This window comes from Poromitra crassiceps (assembly GCF_964638095.1).
Source record: "Poromitra crassiceps genome assembly, chromosome: 1".
Taxonomy (NCBI): Eukaryota; Metazoa; Chordata; class Actinopteri; order Beryciformes; family Melamphaidae; genus Poromitra; species Poromitra crassiceps.
Window position 1 is genome coordinate 22,633,160 of NC_139623.1, and position 16,531 is coordinate 22,649,690.

The window sequence follows — 16,531 nt, forward strand, 5'->3', positions numbered from 1 at the left end:
AACTTTTATTGAGATACTGAACTAACATCACAGCAAGACATAAGTGATGCCATGCACGCATGTTAATCTATCGTCATCATCACATCAGACAGGCTGTGTAAAGCAGCCACTTGCGATTCTGAAGGGCTTAATTTCATTCAGATAACAAGGGACCCGTTTGAAAATGTTTGTCACTTATGCCCATATGTTTCTCAAAAAACATCACATCCATTTACACCCGCTTACTGCGAGCTAGCATGACATGGCTGGCTGGTGCCATGGTAGCCTACCTACCTTCCTCCAGTCCACCTGTTTGTCTGGCAGGCACAGCGACAAGTTCTTTTGTTTAGCCTATGACAACGTTACGTGCTAATTTGCATATCAATATGCGCTAATTAAGTAACTACTAACGACTCTGACTGCTCAATGCTCACCTCAGTTTCATTGATCATGAGTGGGGAGAACGATTGTGTGGACTGTGGAGGACCACTTCGCTGCTGTACTGTGTGTGTGACCTGTGTGAAGTGATGTGGGATTAGGCAGATAGATGGAGGAGGGAGCGCCTGCGCAGCCGCGGTTCTAGAAACTTTTCGGGTGGGCTGAACCCCCCTAAATTTTTGTCTCAGCCTACCCTAAGAACATAGAGGGGGGGGGGGAAACATGCACACAGCGCATTGAGTGTAGTCAGAAACTGCTACTAATGACCACCATGGATTTGGAGAGGGATTAAAAAAAAAAAAAAAGTTTTTTTGCCTCTATTTTTTTGGGTGGGCTGAGACTATTTTTGGGTGGGCTAAAGCCCACCCAAAAACGGCCTAGAACCGCCCCTGGTTAGCAACAACAATTGTTGTTAGGATTCCAAAACGGAAATCCATAAAATGACATTAAACTAAGCTAATACAATGGTTATCGTAATTTTTACATCGCTATTAACTCATTCATGGCCAGTTTAGGACTGCCAATATTTAGCACAGGCCAAAGATTTTCATAATTGTTGGTCATCTTTCAAGACCCACAGTAAATTATCTATTAGCACCAAAGTGATTTGCAATACCTCAAAATGAAGATGTACGTCTCTGGGTTCACCAGGAAAAAAAAAGTGAGCTTTTAGCATGTTCTGTACTCTACTTATAGCCATTTATATACACCCTGTTTTCACCAAAAAGGTCTCTCTGAGAAGACAAACAGGAGAAAAGGCCATTTTTGTAAAAGACACAATCTCAGGCAGAACTCGCTCTCAATTCTTTTATTTTGAACTGTATTGACATCAGACATGTAAATATTATTCGTTATGACACAAATGACAAAATAAATAAATATATATATATATATATATATACATGAAGTGCTTTTTTTACATTCAACAATACAGTTTACTCTGTGTGAGTGAGTGTGCAGACAGACACACAGACAGACAGACAGACAGACACACAGACACACACACACACACACACACACACACACACACACACACACACACACACACACACACACACACACACACAGAGAGAGTTCTGTCCACAGCTGCTGCTGGATCGCACCTCTTCCCAGGGAACACTACTGATCGCCCCGCAAATTAGCATATGAGGGGAACACGAAACTGGTCTGAGATCAGCGTCTAGCCTCCTGTGCCTCTGCATCGTTTTCCTCCTCTCGTTCGGGCTGGGACGAATGCTGCGACACAGGAACGGGGTCGGCTTGGCTTTGGGACCAGGCGCTGGAACCGGATCGATCATGTTGGTTTGACTAGCGCGAACAACTCAATCCAGGTTCGCCCTGCAGCAGAGGCGACCAGCGCAGCGCGCCGAGGGGTGTTTCAATGGCGTTTCTCCTCTATGCAACAGGCAGCGTTTCTCCGTTTTCTCCTGCTCTTCCATTTCAAAACAACAGCTGCGGTATGTGTTTGATAACGTGTTGTCGGCTTGGCTTTGAGGCTAGTGACCTGATAACATGTCACAGGCTGGGGAAGTCTTTGAACTACGCGCTGTACTAATAAAAACAAAAACACGTCAAACACGTCATTGGCGGGGAGGGCTATTTCTGATAACACGTCAAAGACGTCTTTGGCGGTGAATGAGTTAACAAGGAAATAATTAACTTTGTAGGGCTGCTTTCTTCCTCCTTTCGCCGCCATCTTCCATCTGAATGGATCTAGCTGATGACACGCAAGGGATTCTGGGATCGCACTCACTGCCAAGGGTGGTCCTGGAAAATCTCAAAAGTAAGGGACATACAGCCCTTAAACTTCACCCTTAACTCAACACACTGAGAATCGGGACAGCACTAGCACTTCGCGGGAGTGCGCATTTTTGAGACTGAGGGTTAAGATTGAGGGTTAAGATAGGAATTGGGATTGGGCCTTAGTTACAGTCACACACACTTCTTTACGGTCATACACTTAGTCACACACACTTATCTTAGAGCAGTGTTTCTCAAACTTTTTCAGACCAAGGACCACTTAAACCAATGAAAAAAACTCGGGGACCACCTAACTCCAAAACATCCCCAAAAACAATAGGCCTATACTTCAACTGTAAATTACAAATTACATGCTAATTAAATGACAAATAGCAGTACAATTAATCTAATTTTTGGCTTCCCACAATTATGAAAACAAGATAACCGATATAAAATATATATATGTAATTTATTTTATTAAAAAAAATTTTTTTTTACATTTATTTCTCCTGTTCAGTTAAAATATATTCAAAGTTCAAAGAAAGTTTTTTCAAGTTCAATAAATGCACAATGTTGCCAAAGTTAAATTTAAATGTTAAATGGCTCTATATTCTGACAGCAATGACTGAAATAGAGTGTTTGGTCAGTAACTTGGAACTCCCAACCACCCGCTGTACTCTGTCTCTCTCCTGTAGCCCTGCAGGCAGAGTGGCCGTTTCTCTGCAACCATAAGTCGTAGAGAGTCAGTGGTGGCGGCGTTGGATTCGGGGTGAAAAAATACATATAGTCCTTTATAGGCATCGTGACCTGACCTTGAGTTTCCCAGAAAATGTAAACATTTCTCTGATTGCATAGTGGAAGGTAAAAAAAAAGAAGGAAAAAAATATAAATCTACTCGCGGACCACTAGGGGGCGCCCGCGGACCACTGTTTGAGAAACACGGTCTTAGAGAGAGCGTTCAGGGAGGACACACCTAGTTACAGTCACACACACTTGTCTTAGAGAGAGCGTTCGATACAGTTAGTCACACACACTTCTCTTAGAGAGTGTTCAGAGAGGACACAGTTACAGTCACACACACACTTCTCTTAGAGAGAGCATTCAGGGAGGACACACCTAGTTACAGTCACATACTTCTCAGAGAGAGAGTTCAGGGAGGACCCACCTAGTTACAGTCACACATACTTCTCTTAGAGAGAGTGTTTAGAGAGGACACAGTTACAGTCACACACACACTTCTCTTAGAGAGAGCGTTCAGAGAGGACACAGTTACAGTCACACACACTTTTCGAGCGTTCAGAGAGGACACGCCTAGTTAGTCACACACACTTCTCTTAGAGAGAGCATTCAGAGAGGACACAGTTACAGTCACACGCAGTTAGTTACAGTCACACACTTGTCAGAGAGCGTTCAGAGAGGACACAGTTAGTTACAGTCACACACACTTCTCTTAGAGAGCGTTCAGAGAGGACACAGCTAGTTACAGTCACACACACTTCTCTTGGAGAGAGCGTTCAGAACACTGAGATATATGAATGGAGAGAGTGTCCCTATCTCCTCCCTGTATGTGTATGGAAGCCAAAATCCTGTGAAAATCAGTGAACCAGAGTCTGCGCAGTAGCTCTGTTGAGTTAGAACCTCTGAGAGCTCCCCGCCCCTCTGAACTTTCTTGTGTAGAGCTGCTGTTTCTAGAATGCGCACAGTGTGTTGTGTATTTATATACAGTCTAGCTCTGTAAATATGGCACTTTAAGTTGTAATATTTTGTGTGTCGCCAAAAGTAACCAGGAAGATTCCCACTATGAGATCAGTTTATCAAAATGACGCCTGTACGAAAATCTGATTTTGGTTGTCTGAGATTTCAGACCTCTGCTGACTGCTGAGTGCTCTCAGTGCTCTCAGCCCAGACCGGAAGTGGAGGCAGGCCTCACTCACTCACCCTCAGCCTCACTGGGGGGATTATCCGATGCACTGCTGTGTTGATTAAGCTAACCTAATGTTTCCGTGGCATTTTGAATAACTTTATGATTTAATTCCTTTTGGAGCAAATGTTGGTTTTACAAATCTAACCTTGACGCTTTACGCTACATGGTTTACTGGTATAGTGTGGGTAGCGCAGCCTGTAACGTTCCATTTAATATAGCTCAGTGGTAACGTTAGCCTAGCTGCCTAGTCTCGTCTCTGTTAACTATATCCTTACAACAGCTAAGAAAGGAGCTTGTGAAGAACGAACATCCCCACAGTCAAAGCATTTCTCTGAGATATCCATATAAAAACGTTTGTTGCTTTAATACCAAAAATAAAACCTCTGTTTATGTGACGCTAACGGCTAACCCGTTAGCGATTAGCTCATGGCTGGTGCTTGCGTACTAGGCCCCATCTGACCCGGGATGGGAGTTAACGTTATAAAACACATTTCCTGGCAGTTGGACAACCTGGTAAGGTAAAAATATGTGTATATTATTGTTATTCCAGCTATCGTTATTGGTTGTTAAGTTAGTAATATTAAGCCGATAAATAATGAAAAACAGCCGACTAGCGAAAGCGGCTAACGCTATTGCTATGTTGAAAACGCTGGAGTAACTTATAAAACGCACACATTTTCGGAACTTACTTCAGTCCCCAACCAACGTTAATTCCTCGCGCACCTTTCTCAAAACAATGTTCTTTTTATTGCGCTCCATTGATATGTCTGGTAGCCAGCACAGCCACCCCGTACCCGTGCTAAGAGCCTCTGTCCCGGCCCACACACCCAGCAGAGCCACCCAGACCTCCAGGCAGCGTTACATGAAAGCACAAAGCAGCACTGTGTCCTGTCAATGTCAAACTAACGCTAGTTCTATAATGTGAAGAGCCTGTCCAGCCAATGACGGCTTGAGACTGGCTGCCACAGCTGTCAATCATCCATTTTTATCCCTTTTTATATGTCAAATAACTACTTAAAAACAAACTGATCAGAAAAACGACCACTTGCACAGGCATTAGCATGACAATGACTATCTAAAATGATACAAACCACCTTTGGAAAAAAATTATCTGACGTTTACTGTGAATATTTCGGTTGTGATTTTCCCATCCACTAACATGGGGAGGCGGGCCTTGTGACCTATACTGGATTCAGTCAGGGCGGCGATCTGACATGTGACATTCTTCACTAAATGGGACCTCAAGTGGCGTCCATCTTTATTTATGTCGATGGTTCAGAGAGGACACACCTAGTTACAGTCACACACACTTCTCTTAGAGCAGGGGTGTCCAAACTTTTTTGAATGGGGGCCAGATTAGATAGTGTGAAATTGGCCAGCTGCTTCTCACATCATATGGATTATAAAAATAAAAAGGAAAATCACATACAATACAATTGTACTCTAAGGATTTTGTTTACCATCTGAAAACATTAGTTCTGCCTGTGTTGTTCCTACTTGGTGCTTGTCTACAAACTGTAAACTGTATGCACCACCAACCTCACTGTCACCCCTCTCCCTGTATCCTCTCCCTCCCGATCTCCCTCCCCACCACCCAGCCAGCCCCCACCCACTCTATCACCACCCGTCGCAACCTCAGATCCCTTTCTCCGATGACCCTTTCCTCTGCTGCCCTCTCCCTTCTCCCCTCAGCCCATCAATTCTCTCTCCTTTCATCTGACGAGGCCTCCACTTTACTCCTATCCTCTCTCTCCACTGCCCTCGACTCCCTCTGCCCACTCATCACCAAACCCGCTCGATCCTCTCCCCCCGCCCCTTGGCTAACTGAACCCCTCCGAATCCACCGCACTAAACTCAGAGCAGCTGAACGTACCTGGGTCAAATCTCAAAACCCCAACGACCTCACAGCCTATCACCTCATCCTTTCCAACTTCACTGCCGCAGTCTCTAGCGCTAAAACCTCCTTCTTCACCTCTCATCCAATCTTCTGCCTCCAACCCCAGCAAACTGTTCTCTACTTTCTCTTCCCTCCTCCCTCCTCCCTCTCTGCCGATGGCTTTTCAACCTTCTTCACCAATAAGATCCTGGACATCAGTTCTTCCTTCCCACCCCCAGCATCTCCCATCATCAATCCAATTTCTCCACCCCCTATTTCCAGTCTCTCTTCCTTCTCTCCCCTTTCCTCTGAAGAAGTTCTGAAACTTATATCATCTAATCGTGCCACCTCCTGCCCCCTCGATCCCATCCCTTCCTCCCTGCTTCAGTCCATCTCCCCCTTTCTCACTTCCCTCATTAATTCCTCTCTATCCTCTGGTGTCTTTCCGACTGCACTTAACACATTCAGTGCCAAGGACGTCTGTGCACGTCCTAAAAAAAAGTAACGTTCAGTGCCAAGGACGTCTGTGGACGTCCTAAAATCATAATTCATATTATTCCATAATTCTGCTGTTTAAGGTCGTACCCAGCCAGTGAGCATGAATCCCTTCAAGGGATCACACGGCGCCACCTTAAACATCGTCACAGGAGCTGCTCCACCCACCTCAGATCCTTTACTTTGTACAGGAGACAGCGGAGAAAGCCGTGGAAACCGATGCATGCTTTCTGCTAGAGCCGTATATATTGCTCCGTCTACAGCGAGAGTGGGCTCGGCTGCATCCGCGCTCACAACTGAGCTCTTATGCTTCTATCTATCTCCACACGATCCGAAGCCGAACGGGCCAAGCCTTTTCGTTCAGTCGCGTTTGCCAGCGCGCATCATTTCCTTGATGCCCATCAAGGAAATGATGCGCGCAGCAAAGCTGGGATCTGTCCGGGGCAAAAACGAGTCGAGAAAGCAAACTCTGTGCGTGTGGGAGGAGCCCGCAGCTCAGAGGTGGAGAGGGGGGGGGGGGGGGGGAAGAGGGGTGTGTGGCTGCACAGAAACCACACCACACGCCACCACATCAGAAAACACCAGCCAGAGTCAGTGAATGTGCTCGAAATTAGAGTGCAAAATGTATTCATAAAAGGGGCTATATCTTGGAAAGAAAAAAAAAACGACAGAAAACCCTTGAAAGTGCACTTTTTTGAGAGGCTGTAATTTCATAATGGAACTGTCTAGAAACAAAATTTCTTCTTTGGAAGAAGCAGGAGTGTTCAATCTTTCATTAAAGTCCAGCCCCGTTAATATAGCCATAATAGAAAAAATTCTATAGCTGTTTTCAACTGAATGGAAGTGAATCTGGCACAGGCTCCAGACAATTTTACTGAAGCGCTGTGGCACTCTCTTCAGTTCTCATTCTTCTCGACTTATCTGCTGCATTCGATACCGTCAACCACCAAATTCTCCTTGCCACTCTCTCCGACCTGGGTATCACTGGCTCTGCACTCTCTTGGTTCTCTATTTATCTCTCCCACCGCTCCTACCAGGTCTCCTGGAGAGGATCCCTTTCAACCCCCTGCTCTCTTTTCACTGGTGTCCCTCAGGGTTCTGTCCTTGGTCCCTTTCTCTTCCTTCTCTACATGACTTCACTCCGCCACGTGATCACATCCCACGGTTTTTCATACCACTCATATGCCGACGACACCCAGCTGTTCCTTTCCTTCCCCCCCTCCGACACTGATGTTAAAACACAGATCTCAGCTTGCCTTATCGACATTGGCAGATGGATGTCTAACCACCACCTCAAGCTCAACATTCACAAAACTGAGCTCCTCTTCCCTGGCAGTGACTGTCCGTTAACCAACCTCTCCATCTCCCTCAATAACACTACTATCCTTCCCTCACTAACAGCCAGAAACCTTGGAGTCACTCTAGACAACCAACTATCCTTCACCACCCATATCGCAGCAATAGCCCGCTCCTGCAGATTCGCCCTCTTCAACATTCGCAAAATCCGCCCGTTTCTTTCCAGACAAGCAGTTCAAATCATCATCCAGTCACTCATCCTATCACGTCTCGATTACTGCAACGTTCTACTGGCCGGTCTCCCTGTTTCAGACATTCATCCCCTCCAACTTATTCAAAATGCCGCTGCCCGCCTTGTTTTCAACCAACCTAAATTTTCCCATATCACCCCCCTCTTTCATGAACTTCACTGGCTTCCCATCATTGCAAGAATCAAATTCAAAACACTGGTTCTGGCATACACAGCAGTCCACCTCACAGCCCCTCCGTACCTACAACACATGGTCAGTTTCCAGAGCCCTCACCGCTCGCTCCGTCCCTCCACCAGCTCAGGATGCCTCGCCCCTCCCCCCTACGTGGTTTTAACAGCTCCCGGTCACGCCTTTTTTCTCATCTCGCCCCCAAATGGTGGAACGAGCTCCCCTCTGAAATAAGAATGGCCATTTCACTTCCAATTTTCAAAAAACAGTTAAAAACTCACCTCTTCAGATTACATGTTCACCCCCTGTAGCAACCTCTCTAGTCCCTATGCACTTTCTTCTATCTTCTCTTCATCTGTTTTAATTCTTGCTGTTTATGCATTTGTTTGCTCCTTGTTTTTCTTGTTTTTGTGTTATTTATTGCTGTACTGTTTTTATAACCTGGTTGTATGTCGCTTTGGAGAAAGGCGTTTGCCAAATATCAATAAAGTAAAGTAAAAAGTAAAGTATGATAGTGCTGTCATTATTAGGTGAACAGAAAAAATGTGAACTTGAACTTGCTTGATTAACCATTACTGTGCGGAGGGCCACATATAGTATATTTTGAGAGACAAGCCGAGGGCCACTTAAGATCGGTCAAAGGGCCACATCTGGCCCCCGGGCTGGACTTTGGACATGTCTGTCTTAGAGAGAGCGTTCAGAGAGGACAGTTAGTTACAGTCACACACACTTCTCTTAGTTCAGAGAGGAAACGTGGAGTGGATCTAAAAAATAAAATGAAACTGCATGAAAAAGAAACTAAATCACAATTACAAAGGCGGCTGCTAATGGGGATCCTAATAAACTAAACTACTTAGAGTTTTGGTGTTGAGCAGTCTTATAACTGAAGTCTCTCATCTTTTCCCCCAATCTCTTTCTTAGCTGTTTTTTGAAGACAACATTGACGACGCAAAGTATTGTGGGAGGTTGTACGGCCTGGGCTCCGGCTCCAGCCAACCGCAGAACGGCATCTCCAGCTCCGGCCAGGAGGAGGCCAACAACAAGCACTGACCGCTCGCCTGGCGCCTCAAGTGGAATACGCACTTGTTTTAACCCGACCAGCAAATCATTCTCCTTTTCCCAGAATCCCCGCTTTCCCTTCACTCAATCCCAAAACAAGAGAGACAAAAATAATTATTTACATTTCCCTTCTGATCGACTGACTTGGCTGCAAAATGGACTCGCTTCAAAATGGACTCGTGACTCACTTGGCTCCAGTGGATCCTTCACTGGCTCCCTCATTTCATTTTAGTCGCTTTTATTGAGTATATGGGCATATATTCATAAAACTTTTGTTCTTTTCCTTTTTTTAATCCTCTTTTACAGCATTATAGCGATACCCTTCTTGTGGCAGCATGGGACCAGCTCCTGTATTTTACTGTGATTTCAGTAGCGGAGCATTTTTGAGTGCTCCGCTAACGTCCGTGTTCAGGCAAACCGGCTTTTTACAGGAAGCTTCACAGATACATCAGTTTCAACTTGACTGTTGCGTGCCCCGCACTGTGTGTGTGTGTCACTCTCATGGATGGGACACCTTGCTTATAACAGGGATTGCATTTTAAGTTACGCTGGAAGGGCATGTGAATTAAAATGTAAAATTTTGATGACAAAAAAATGTTTTAGCCTTTTTCCACTGAAAGCGACTTTTAAAGATGGGTGTCAAGTGAATGTCTATGGTTCTGAATGTGTGTAAATGGGCATTCAGCTGTTCTGTACATTTGCCCGCCCCCATCCCATCCCTATCCCACCACCAGACATTTTCGTCAAGTTGACACAGATGTTGTGGTTGATATTGTTTTTACATTATGCATTGTTTTAAACAGTTGTATATTAAATTGTTTTCTATTTTGAATGTAAAAAGTTAAGTATTTGATCTGTCTTTTTGGCCACACACCAACAAACACAACCTGTTTATCTTATTCTGACAATATTACTGTGAGCACACAGATAATCACTGTTTAATTCACCAAGTTAGTCAATTTATTTATACCCTTTATCACAACGTTAAGCAATACCAAGCAGGTAGAAAAAAGACAGAAACCAGTTGAGGCAGCTGTTCCTGAAATATTCTAAGAGTTTCTGTGGTTGAAGTGTTGTGTTCAGGGCAGAAAAATAACTCGTCCATCACTGAAAACAGCCACTTCAGTCATTTTATCAGGCTACGTAACACAATTTTAACTCTGAACCCTGGTTTCAAAAACTCCATTTCACTCATGGTAACATGTTACTGATAGAGGAGATTGGACAGTCACTGGCTCTAGCTCAGTGAGATAAACAGCTGCTTGGTGTCACAATTACACTTTCAAATCAGATGCCAAAGCCCAAACTGAGAAATATATGGACAGTCTCAATGTGTTTCCAATGCCTGGCGGCTGCATTTGCCATCTGTTTCATTGCAAAATAATGTCAATGTCAGTAAAAGTTCAGCTGCCTGTGGTTTCCTCTCTTAGTCCCCTGCTCATATCTCTGTGGAGGTCGGCGGGTGGGGGTGGGGTGAGAGACCAGGCCCCCCAAGCTCCAAGTAGTGGTGGCGGATCGGGAATGGAACCGGCCACCCGCTGGCTCCCACATCTGTGGTCCATAACTCCATCAGCTCCCCTTCGCTTTCACAGCTCTTCTCTGAGCGCTTTTCTCTTTTCCCTGGCTGTCACTGTTCAAAACTGACTGAGGCTTGAACCCATGACCTCAAAACTGACAGAGGATCGAACCCATGAGCTCAATACTGCTGGGCAGAAATCGATCTCTGAACCACTGGGTCACACTTTCTGTCAGAGCTTTTCAGTCTTCACTTGAGAAGTTCTTCAAAGTCCAAGCTTTCACTGAGGCTCAATTTACAATGGAGACATGTCCCCACAAATTTTTTTTCAATATTTTATTTTTCAATCTTTTTCAGAACACAAAATTGAACAAACTCAGACACAGGAAAAAGAAAAAATTTTAAACAAAAAAAGGCATACATATTATGTATTATATTACATGGTTCTACCAGCTGCATGAGGTGCTTATGTGCTTGTAAAAGATGTTGTACATGGGATCCCATGCAAGGGGTCTATGAGGAATCAGCCATTGCCCCTAACCTCGTTTAGGCCAGAAAAACGTTCCCAGATAAGGTCCTCGGGAATGTGACTCTCTCCATCTGTATAACTGAGATCATGTCCGTCAATGTCTCCACCACTTTTCAACACCAAGTGACACCCTTGTGTACTCAAATGCCACAGAGAAGTCTGGAAAAGTATGGAATTTTGAAATGGAAAATGTGTAGGAACCGTTTTATGTGGCAATGAAGGCTGGTTAATTGGAGGGTACATTAAGGATTAAATAAATCAATATGGCTTTCAGAAACAACCCCATCTATTCAAGATAAAAATGTTTCCCCACATTCTCACTGGTAGTTTGGTTTTTCCCTTTGTTTTTTGCATGAAAACTATTTTCTGTTTTTGAGTTTTGAAAAACATCAACATTGAAGATTCATTAATTAAAATGTAGCATTGGATTACCAAATCCAAATGGGATAAGACAAATTAATAAATGTATTTTGAAATGCCCAAACTGAGCACCCTGGACAATTTCACATGTCATTGCCTGCCGTTACTAGTGTTCACACTCATAGGACTACTAGAAGGGGCTTCTTTAAGAGAATACAGTGCTGCAGCGATGAGTCCTAAAACCCAGACGTTCGCATCGCCCGATTGCCTCGTTTTTAAGTCAATGGGACTTTGGCCTGAAATAAGGTCTGTGGTTAACAAAAGTTTATGAAATTGAGACCTTTGTGTTCAGCAAGATAATCTTCACAAATGCACACCAATCAAGTCAAGAAGCCGTTTGCACATCATTTTGTAATGAAAGATGATTTTATTTCATTATAAAGTTGTACAGTAGAACAAAAAGTGAAACGGTGAGCAGGGTTCCCACGGGTCCTTGAAAGTTTGTGAATTTGAGAAAATCAAGGCCTTGAACGTTTTTGAAAATAGACAAACATGGGTAATTGAAAGTGCTTGAATTTCTATATTTTACGAAAGAATAGAAATTAAAGTTATTTAGATTTTTTTTTTTACTTAACAAGGCAAGAGACCACATAGTCTGCCATCACTCTAACACAGCACAGTCGAAAAGTGTTCACACATTCAAGCCTCTCTCCTTTTAATTGTCAGCTTCTGTAAAGCCTGCTAGTTCTCATACAAATTCTGGGTGTTGTAACAGTAATTAACCTTGATCCGTGTCTCTAACTATGCCGTGTTGGGTCCTTGAATTTGAGGGTTAAGGTGTGCGAACCCTGGGTGAGGAGCTCAGGTGAGGAACTGGCGAGAGGCTTTCAGGACGGAGCCGCTGGCTGCGTGTTTGCGTAGCAGACCCTTGGCTTGGTCCTGCAGGGAGCGGGAGACCCAGGCAGAGTGCCGGCTGAAGTGCAGGAGAACCAAACAGCACTCCAGGACGTCCGGGTGAGGAAACAACTGAGAGACAACAGGGGCAGAGAGGACAGATCTCTATCAGAGGACACATCTAATGAAAATACACAGTGAACACTCCAGAGTTCAAATAAACAGCTCCAAAACATGCTCAGTGAGAAAGCGCCAGAGGTGTCAATAATCTCAAGTCTAAATGTAGAACACCAAGTCAAGTCCAAGTCATTAATGTCAAGTCTAAATGAACAAATCAACAGTCCAGTATCAATTTAAGAAAATAAAATATTGGACTTTTAAATACAATAGTTTTTAGGATAAAAACTTGGTAAGAGCATCATGAGTTTGATTTCTATAATCACTAGTGTCACACAGTATTGTCCGCACAGAAGCAGTTTGGACACAGTTGTACCTTGACCGTGTCGGGCAGCTCAGCCAGCTGTTTCTGGTACTCGGTCATCTTGGAGGACAAGGAGAGCAGGGACTCCTGATCATCAGGTCCGGGGTGGAACTGTCCTCCCTGGGCTCGGCTGTGTTGCGACACCATGGCTGCCAACCGCTCCTGGATCTCTGCCATGGCACTCTCTGTGGCCTGGCAGGTGGCGTGCGCCTCGGACAGAAGCACAGAGGCCTTCAAGTCTATTTTGTCCTCAGCGCTGGTCCAAGTCGCCGGGCAAACACGCACTCCTGACTCTGACCAATCCCCATTCTCCACTTTGCTGTTCGCCTCGTCTCCGGTCTGGCATTCAACCCCTGAGGTTGCAAGTCCGTTGTGGCTTTCATGGATTGACTCCTGCTTGCCAGCCGAGTTGCTCTCTGTTGATTCTTGGTTGCTGGCAAAGTTGCTGTCCGTTGACTCTTGTTTGCTGGCCGAGTTGCTCTCAGTTATCTCCAGGTTGCCGGATGAGTTGCTGTCTGTTGACTCTTGGTTGCTGGTTGAGTTGCTCTCGGCTCTTGCCTGACTCATGGAGCTGAGGCTCCACCAGCTTTCATACAGAAGGTGGTAATGCACAAACGCCTGAAGACTGTCGGCAGCAGCTTTGGCTCCTTCTTCTGTATGACATAGCACTTTGGGATATTTCTGGGAACAAACACTGACATCACCTGAGAGAGAGAGAGACAGAGAGAGCGCTTGTTAAGTAACAGGTAATACAGCGATTCAGGCAAAATAAGCTCAGCAGATCTTCTCGTCAGTCTTGATTTACTTGTTATTTTGCAACCATGACCTTGACATCTCATTTCACTGCTACATACTCAAAGCATGAATCATTTGACGAGAAAATTAAAATGATTTTATTACAAATGTAAAAAATAATTTACAAGCTTCTGTCAACAAAAGAGCTCAGCAGCACTGTAACAAATGTCAATAAATGTGGTGAGAGTCAGCAAGTAATGGGCTGATTATGTGCAGCCTACCCTCAGGGAACAGCAGCCTGCAGAGCGCAGCAGAGGCAGAGAAGTGCCCGGCATCTCTCAGCCAGGCCACCGCCTGCCACAGCTCCTTTATCAACTCTCCATCATCCTCCACCAACCAGCTCAACACGGCCTGGGTCAGGTGCAGGGAGGAATGTACCAGGACCTGAGAGAGGGGGCAGGGCAAACAAACAGAAAGACAACAAAAGAAAGTCAGAGAAAGTTAAAGGCACAATGAAAGAAAGAGTGACAGCAAAACAAAAGGTGAAACAAAACAGAGAAATGCAGCATGTCAATCACCTGGTGAAGTCTTTAGGGTTGGAATTAACAACAGGGTTGCCACTCTTGTAATTATATATTTCAAGGACAAATTATTTCAAAATTACGGGCCGAAAATTCAGAGATGTTCACATATAGCTAGGGATGGGTATCGTTAAGGAATTAACGATACTAGTACTCTTATCGATACTGCTTATCGATCCGGTACTTTAACGGTACTCTTATCGGTACTTTTTGTTATTTTTACGAGAAAAAAATCCCGAAACAAATGGGACTGGTTCTTGTCGGTTCTTTTTGTTATTTTTAAGAGGAGAAAGGGGGGGGGAAAAGAGACAAATTAACCTGGTCACAGTTAGGTGGCACTCATTTATCCTTTCCTCATTCATTCTCCCACTAGCACTAGCTTTAACAAAAAAAAGTAGCAAAATCTTAATGGGTGCATTTTTATTATTAATTTAAATATCCTAAAATATCCTTCTACCACACTGTGCCAATAGCAACATTCAGCTAGGGAAACTGAAAGCATAATAAAAATAAAGCAAGACAGTATCTGCCTGCTGTAGCCTACTTCCCCCCAAATCACTAAATAAAAATCCCCCCTGCTCTGAAAGTAACATTTCTGAACGACAACTGAGATGATGACCGTCACCTGACGATTTATAGCAGACTGCATTTATGATGATGAACACACCCAAACAGCGGGGAAATGTTTACTATTCTCGTCTTAATCATTACCACGTTCACATAGTTACCTGATGAGGTAGACTGGGTAACGCAACCGTGGCATCATTGACAGGAGATGATGGAGGGCGAGCTAGCTTGTCAAAAACTGTGCATTTCTCCGTTTGAATGTGATGCACTTTGGTAAGTGTTTAGACAAATTGCTCGTGTTTCCACCTTTTACTAGCGAAGGTTTTATTGCACTTGTGACAACGTGAATTGTCACCATCGACTCGAGTGAAGTACAACCACACTTTAGAATCTGATTGCTTCGTTCTTTCAGCCATTCTTAACGTGTGCTCTGCTCAGTTGCATGTCTAGTCTATGCATGTGCATGTGGTGGGTGCTCTCAGGCACGCCCCCAGCCCCTCCCCTCCCCTCTCAGTCCTACTCCTCTCGTCTTGGCTGGCAGTGCAGCAGCTGTGTCTCGGAGAGCAACGCGGAAAAGATTATCCCTTTTCTTGTTCGGAAATCGCAAAAAACACATCATAGGCCTGTCTTACGGAGTTGGTGAGATAAAATGTGCAAGATAACGTAACGTTTATTTAGCAATTATATAGCCTATAGTAAATCTATTTTCTTAATTTCTCCACTCCAGACAGTACCGATAAGAGAACCGTTAACGTGAAAGCTTATTGATCCTCCGGTATCCCGAAATCCGGCCCCGGGGCCAGTTTGGTACCGGGTCTCGGTACCCATCCCTACATATAGCCGTCTCATAAGTCCTCTAATGCAAATTTGTTTCCAGTCGTGGTTACACATCCAAAGTGCACAGTGATACTGCAGATAGGAAGAAATTGTATGAAGCAGAATGCTCACCACACAGCTATCACGGTGGAGAGTTGAGGACTGAATGTGCCAATTAACACGTTCACTGCCATTGACGAGTTGATACGTCAAAAAAAATCCAACGGTTGACTGCCAATGACGAGTTGATACGTCAAAAAAAAATAAAAAAAATTTTTGACGGTGGGACGTTGATCTAACCCTTTTACATCTCTTATATAAATATTGGAGCCGCCGAACGTGTACAACCCATTCCACCGACCCACTAAGTGGCGACAGTCCTCTCCAGACTAGAAAAAGCAGAGCCAAAACTGCAGGGGAACGCGCGATGAAACCATTCTCATACTGTAAAATGGATTGGCGAAAACGCTTTCGCGCTGATTGCTGGCGGTGGGGGATTGCAAATTTGCATAATAGATTATGGGTGCAACACACTTTGAAACACGCAGCATAAATAAGACCAGAATCGCAAAAGAAACCCTGTTTCTTGGGGTTTCTCAACCGAAACCCCAAGAAACGAGCGAGCCCATCCTCGCCCAGCGGCCGCCAGCAGACAGGAGCAGCAGCAGCAACAGCAGCAGCAGAAACAAGCTTGTGACACGCCCGCTGCAGCCAAGAAGAACACACACGGAGGGAGGAGTTTGAAGTAGAGGGGGGTTTCCTGCTGTTATGGAGGAAATTACTGTTCAAAACTATTGTTTAGATGTCTGACGTCTTACTGATGCCA

The 16,531-nt window shown here is 44.5% G+C and overlaps 2 protein-coding genes across 4 annotated transcripts in view; one reads left to right on the top strand and one right to left on the bottom strand.

Annotated features, from left to right (window-relative positions):
* The window catches only part of cnot8 (CCR4-NOT transcription complex, subunit 8), an 82,322-nt gene extending 70,746 nt beyond the window's left edge, over positions 1-11,576 (top strand). For 2 of the 3 annotated variants that reach the window (XM_083637332.1, XM_083637334.1), the window contains one exon: positions 9,089-11,576. In XM_083637332.1, coding sequence (XP_083493458.1) covers positions 9,089-9,217 — 129 coding nt within the window. In that variant the 3' untranslated portion in view covers positions 9,218-11,576. The remainder of the gene's footprint in view (positions 1-9,088) is intronic. The other variant, XM_083637333.1, reaches the window with a different exon arrangement.
* A 484-nt stretch (positions 11,577-12,060) lies between these two features.
* gemin5 (gem (nuclear organelle) associated protein 5) overlaps positions 12,061-16,531 on the bottom strand; it is a 127,742-nt gene continuing 123,271 nt past the window's right edge. Inside the window, exons 25-27 of the mRNA XM_083646813.1 lie at positions 14,023-14,185; positions 13,019-13,710; positions 12,061-12,657 (exon numbers count right to left, since the gene is read on the bottom strand). Of these exons, the coding sequence (XP_083502939.1) occupies positions 12,493-12,657; positions 13,019-13,710; positions 14,023-14,185 (1,020 nt within the window). The 3' untranslated portion in view covers positions 12,061-12,492. The remainder of the gene's footprint in view (positions 12,658-13,018; positions 13,711-14,022; positions 14,186-16,531) is intronic.